The sequence below is a fragment of the Octopus sinensis genome, linkage group LG6 (assembly GCF_006345805.1).
Source record: "Octopus sinensis linkage group LG6, ASM634580v1, whole genome shotgun sequence".
NCBI lineage: Eukaryota > Metazoa > Mollusca > Cephalopoda > Octopoda > Octopodidae > Octopus > Octopus sinensis.
The window spans coordinates 115,015,949-115,023,254 of NC_043002.1; the positions used below are offsets into that span (position 1 = coordinate 115,015,949).

Sequence of the window (7,306 nt, forward strand, 5' to 3'; positions counted from 1 at the left end):
GAACCATGTGGTTGGTAAGCAAGCTACTTACCACACAGCCACTCCTGCGCCTATTGGATGTCTCACCGAAATCCGAACTCAGATTGCTGGATTCAAATTCCAGAGTGCTACTGAGCAAATACCAACAAGTTTCGTTTCTATTGCAATTAGTGGTGGATTCTGGGGAATATCAGCTAATTTGACTAAATACGGTATCTATCAATATATATTATATATCATTTCAATTCATCTTACAGAGTCTCAGTATCATAGGATAGAAATCAACATTTCACAACTAATGGTAGCATATTATCGCAGCAAGTATATTTCCAGTGTATTGCTGTCTGTACTTCAACATTGGCGTATTTTTGACTTGAAGTTCCATGAGACATTTAATGAAATAAAGTAAAGTTATACTGAGCGTAAATATACATGTGTGTGTAGGGGGTGTATGTGAGCATTATGTGTGCGTGCATGTATGTGTGCGTTGTATATGTTTCTATAACTCTCCTCCCAATGAGAAAAACTAGCACGAAATATTTTACATAATTTACCGTTTTACCATATATTTGCCCGAAAAGCAATGAATATGCTATCAAGAAGTTGAAGCACAACAGGCACTGCATCGAGAGATGGTGATTTTTAAGTAAAAGTCAACCAAATTTTATGTGTTAAGAAAGTGCCATATTTTCAGTCCTAAAACGCTTTAAGAATTATCATTAAATTGACCTGGAATGAATACCAACAAGGACTAGTAAACTAACTCGTGTCCTGAAAGCAGTTTGTATGCTGTTGTTTCTATATTCCAAATGCAGCATAAATACAGTATCCATCTTGTTTTATAATTTGTTAGTTGCTGACATCATTCATGCGCGCGAGATAAATGTTACGCCATGAGGAAGGAAATAGAGCTAATACTTTTGGTTGAACCTTTTGTTATAACGAAACACAATGTATAGTGATGTTACAGGATGAATATGACAGTCTTGAAGATAAAAATATAAATAACAGTGAATAATGAAAGTGTGAGTAAGGAAGCTAAGGGGAGAAGTAACATGGTGAAACACATTCTATACGTTAAACACGAAGCTAGACATTGGTTCTCACTGTATGTTTCGGTTATACCATTGATGATATTTATTCATTTGTTCTTTTATGTAACACACACGGATTTGGGGAATATGCCATTTAGAAAAGAAACCGAACAGAAAACATGTCATCTTTCTTTTCCAATCTTCTGAAATAGAGCTAGCATATGATTACTTTTTATTTTGTCATGAGTCCTTGAATAGAAAACCCTTGCCTAAGGGCAAGTGTATTTTTTCACGTTCAAAATTTTAAAAAAACTAATATTATCCGATGACACATATATTGAAGATATAACAGGTTACTCAGCATTTATATTTGTCATCCTAATCCTTAATTCTAGGTCTAAGAACGTTGAAATATTGGAGCTATCTATCTGTCAGTTTTTTCTTAAGCTTGCTATATATATCATGAGAGTTTCGCCTTAAGCAAATTTATATTACCATTTATGGTTTTCTGAATGAATGCTTGATAATATAGCTAGGAAATTTATGATCCAACCGACCTAACATTTATCACTCCTTTCTTTTCTCATCCATCCATGCATCCATCTGTATATTCTCCTATTTATTCATCTTGTATCTCTAGATGTTATATGTGTGCGTGCTTCCGTGCAAGTGTGTATGTGTTTTCACCCGTGAATGTGTACGTGCTTACCTGACACTCCTTATTTCGCTTTACATATTGATCTAATATTTTCTGTATTAATGCATATTTTGTGTTTTGCTTTCGTTTTTATTTTTTATTTTTTATGCAATTGCTTCTAAGTTCATGGGTGAGCTATGCCATAGAGGCACTCAGGATATTTTACTGTAAAAGAGGGTGGGAAAGTCACTAAGCTCATCCAGTTATCAGTAATTGGTAATTCCTGTCAAATACTGAAATTATTCCATATCTTAATTTCTTGTTTTAGTATTAGGTATTTGTTATGTCGTTTCTTAAATCCCTATTAACTATACTTAATCTGTTAGAATCTCCCTTTTAAGGACGTCGTAAATGTATGCATTTGTTTTGTATTTAGTATTTATTCAGAGAAGGGCCATTCTTTCTTTTCAGCATATACCCTCCCCCTGTAGAATATTGACCTCTTACATGGGCATACTGAAATCGATATTTTTGTCACCTCAATATCTTAGGGAAAGCGTCTACATTTTCGTTACTCTTATATGCTAATATCCCTATTACAATTAGATAACTGTTCTACAGCTAATGTGTCACACACACACACACACTCACTATATATATATATATATATATATATATATATATATATATATATATATATATATATGTGAGAGAGAGGGAGAGAGAGAGATACATACATACGTATATACATAAGCACAACACTCATTTTACTCAAGAAGATCAAACCATTAAAATCGTTACACATCATAACAATGTTTAGCAGGTTTGATATGTTCATCTGCTATGAGTAGAGTAGAGAGTTTCAGCTGAGAGTGTCACCATTTGCACCGGAAACAATCAAAATTATGTCAGACCTTATAATTCCCTTCGGTCGCACAACAAAACTGCATCGCATATGCTACGGCCTCCTTCAGAGCCAAAATATTCTGCAGATGAGGTCTTGTACTGAACCTCGACAACGCTTAACTGCGACCCACAATAACTGCTTGTATATTCGGTTGATTCACCGCACATCTACACCTAAGCCCTCCCGATGCCACTCTCTTTCCACAATGTTTATTGATGGTGCTAAATGAGATCCGTACTAACAATTCTTCCAACTCTTCCTTCACAGAATGCAGATACTCTGCAACTCCCTCTCTTATCATATCTTATCTTCGTGCATTTCTAAAGAAATTTAAATGAAACAGCAACTACATCTACCTTTTTAATCTGGAAAAGTTAAAAACGATTATAGTATGGCCACTCTTTTCTACTCAAGGCACAAGGCCCGAAATTTTGGGGTAGGGAACCAGTCGACCCCGAAAGGGTGAAAGGCAAAGTGACCTCGGCGGAATTTGAACTCAGAACATAAAGACAGACGAAATGCTATTAAGCATTTCGCCTGGTGTGCTATAGAGTATGGCCACTCTTTACATAACCTTAAATGAAAAAATATGCCTCGTATTTTTTCACCGCTATATGTCGCTGTTAAACTTACTTACACTGGAAGATTGTGAATATGAACTTAAAGGCAGACGATTTAGATGGCTAAATATTTGCATTTAAATGGTAAAATATATTTCAAATCACCCAGAATTACCTTTACTCACCATGTTTATATTTAAAAGCGTGAATTTCTTTACAGGTGAAATAGATAAATCGTTTGTTTATTTTATGTTGTTTGAATATGTTCCTACGAGATATACACATATACGCGTAACTGCTATATACATATGAGTATATCTATTTACTTATTTGTGTGTGTGTGTGTGTGTGTGTGTGTGTGTGTGTGTGTGTGTGTGTGTGTGTGTGTGTGTGTGTGTGTGTGTGTGCGTGTGTGTGTGCGTGTGTGTGTGTGCGTGTGTGTGTGTGTGCAAATGCATATTTAAATAGATACGTCTTAAAATGTCGACTGAAATTTATCTTCAAAATATTTACAACAAATTCTTGTCTTTATTTCCAGACCACATCTACGCCAACAACAACCCGATCAACAACACATGTGCGGATCATCGTTCCCGCCGATCGCCGTGAGGAGACACACATTACCAACGGTTACGGTGTTACATTATTGCCGCCTCGCCTGTTTTATCTGACATTCTTCGCTGTTTCTTTCTATTATTTAATGACATTCTTGTCTTCAGGCACACTAAAATGGACTTGAATGGCACTATAAATCAGACATGGAAAAATTAGCTGTGAATAATGGGAAATAATTATAAGGCTTATTTTGAGAGAATCAGCAATTTTGTTTCATTCTTAAACAAATAACCTCTATCTTATTCGATGGATTACTGTTCCTTAAACTGCTATCTGCCATATTAATTCGTACAACTTCTAAAATATAAATAATATTATATACAGAAACCTTATTTTTTGTTCTATGTCAATCATATTTTATATCTGCAAAAATGTAGTTTCTTACTCAATTTTATAACATTATTTAATCACTTCTTCAGATGTTGATGATGATGATATATATATATATATATATAATATATATATATATATTATATATATATATATATATATATATGTATATATATATATATATATATATATATATATATATATATATGATGGAACACTATGACTATATTTCATATTTATGCTTACATGCGATTTAACAGATCCCTGTGTGTCCATCAAATTTCCATGGTCAAGTGACCTTTATACAATGGCACGCAAACATAATAGAAATAGAGTAATGTGAAACGTGTTTCATATATAAGATATTAGATAATTCAATGACTTGTATTATATCAATGTTGAATGCATAGTAATAAAGTAACAATGACCAAAAATATAAACATATGATATTTGTAATATATATTCTTTTCTAAGTATTCGAATTCTACAATCAGATGGAAATCAATGCAATATGCATTGGAGATATAGTTTTAATTGTGGTAACATTTGCATACATTATCAGTGAGATTGCAATGAAAGGTTTAAGGCTCATCAATGCTGTCAATGATTCTTTTATTCTCAACCTATTTCCTGCTGGATAACATTATTCATATTTCCTTTCCTACCAATAAGGACATTGGAAATAAACCCAATGTTATACGTCGAGTATAAACTTTACTCTTTCTGGAAATTATTTAATAAATTTAAAATATGTGCTTAGCTTGGCTATTAAAAAATGGTTATTAAATAATGTTGATTATCATTACCCATGGCTAACACTATTAGCCGACTGGTGGATATGCCAATTGCCATAAAAATTAGGATATTTAGACTTACGTATTTACTTGCATGGTTTGACACCTTTCATGAACCATATACTTTGGCAAAATATCAATTTTGAAACATAAGAACCAAACACATATTTTACTTTTTCTACTGAAATCAACAAAAAAAAAACAGACAATTTAAAAAATTGCATCATATGTTTTATAAAACATTTTTAAGATAAGTATTTTAAGAATTCAAGCATGTATTTTACAAAATAACTTTCTAATGTTTTTTAAACATTCTTCATGGAGGAAACAATGTTCTAATTGATTCCATTTAAAATACTAGGGGTTAAGAGTCTACTATAATGAATCAGGTTTGATATGAATCCTATTCTAAACCCACAGGTATCTCATATATTCTGATCAAAACACATACACACACATACACACAGACGCAGACACACATGCACAGACGTACGCATACACGTCGCATGCGCACGCACACACACACACACATACATCGAATATATCAAAATATTTTCAAAAGCAATACGATTATCATGCTCTGTATTACAAAAGTAACTACGTATGTAAGGTATAAGCAGAATATCTTCAGTCGAACCAAAATTGTATATCTCAGAATGTGAGATATCATGTACTCTTTTTGTCAAAGTAATTGTATGATAAACCTAAAGTATTATACATGGGAGTTAATCATTATAGATATCATGATTTGTTCTTATACAAATATTAATTTACCTTATCCCCGAAAGATCGGCTCTTCTTAGCAATTCATTTATGCTGAATTCTAAATGCTTGCACATTTTTCTGCAAGTCTCCAGTAATAAAAATGTATTCACATTTTATTTTTAAAACTATTAACTGTAACTCATGTCGATGGAATTCTCTTTCTAGGTAAAAATATCTGAAAACTAGGAATTTTACATTAAATCTTTACCTTATATACTTTGTCTTTATAGTACTGCCTTCTGCATTGCTATCTCTTTTTACTACATATTTCAGTGCATCGCAAATTAGCAATTTACTTAGAAATATGGAAACAGATATATGCTCGTTATCGTTTTTTTATCATAATTATAAAATATGGTAAGCTATCATTAGATTAAACTTGCAATGTTTAGAGTAAATACTGTTTAATGAAAGCAACAATTACTGTAAATCAATGTCTTTCCGGATAAAGAAACTCCCATACATATGATCGAACTTAATTCTTGAAGGAAATCTTGACTTGGAGGGGATCGGAGTCAATTTGAAGAGTTAATGCTTGGCATTGAGTTATTCTGGACACCAACTATTTGGACAACTCAACTGAATATAAAGACAAGATAAACTCAGAAATGCCGCAGAATCTTTAAATTGATCGTCCTCCTATTTTATCTAGGCCTGATTGTACCAAGCAGTTCACGATAGTTCAATAATCAACCCAGAAGATAACGAATCTGACATATTCTTTTCTGAAAATTTGCTTTAAAAATTCAAATATGGGCAGGAGTAGAAGAATGTCAAAGACCCAAACATCATGTATTTATATAGTTAGATGATTGTGCGTTGCTTTAATCACTAAACAGTTGGAATTTAATATTTTAATATAGTATATCTTTATTTGTTCACGTACATACTCCGGCTTGGAATAACGGAACACGCGCATATCTGAATGCACAAAAATGTGTATCATATGCTGTATTGCATGATGAATGTTTCCGTAATTCAAGGTTGAAAAATGAAATGGGAAACGTGAACGGTGACATTTTTTGAAAGATTTGGTAGTTATATTTTCTAGAAATAAAGGTCACATTTGAAAGTTATACAGTAATGAAAGGATTCGTACTATCAATACTGTTTTTTTTTAGCCAACATCAAAGATGATGCATTTCATAATCTTTGTCAAACATTTGTCACTATAAGTTTAACTATATTATAACGTTTTGTATTGACAAATCATATAAGAGCTGTATTAAATTGATGTGTTATATAGAATGGAATATCAAATCTATTGTATCTATATTCTTAATTTATGTTATAGGAATTGAAGATGGAAAATATTTGAACGTAACACCATTGGTGGTTCTGGGAATGAAACATATATTGCATTTTCATATCAAGGTTTCTATAAGATTTATGAAGAGTTAAATTTATGGGAACAGAAATAGATACAAGATGAAGGAAAAAACTGTGTATAAGAAAGTAAATATACATCCATACAATGTTGACTTCAACACAAATTGAATTGCGTTTTGGGTTATTTTTTGGGTGGGGGTACTTTAAAAGATGTATACATTTTTTCATATTTTCTCCTACAAAGGAATCTTGAAAAGTTTGACGACCAAAATACTAAAAAATATTGTTTACACACACACGACGAGCATATACACTCATACACAGAGAAAGAGAGTCAGAGAGACACATAGGTAGAT

The 7,306-nt window shown here is 32.4% G+C and overlaps 1 protein-coding gene across 1 annotated transcript in view; it reads left to right on the top strand.

Moving 5' to 3' along the window:
- Positions 1–4,088, top strand: part of LOC115213329 — a 69,184-nt gene extending 65,096 nt beyond the window's left edge. Inside the window, exon 7 of the mRNA XM_029782263.2 lies at positions 3,656–4,088. Coding sequence (XP_029638123.1) covers positions 3,656–3,856 — 201 coding nt within the window. The 3' untranslated portion in view covers positions 3,857–4,088. The remainder of the gene's footprint in view (positions 1–3,655) is intronic.
- Positions 4,089–7,306: the final 3,218 nt, after the last annotated feature.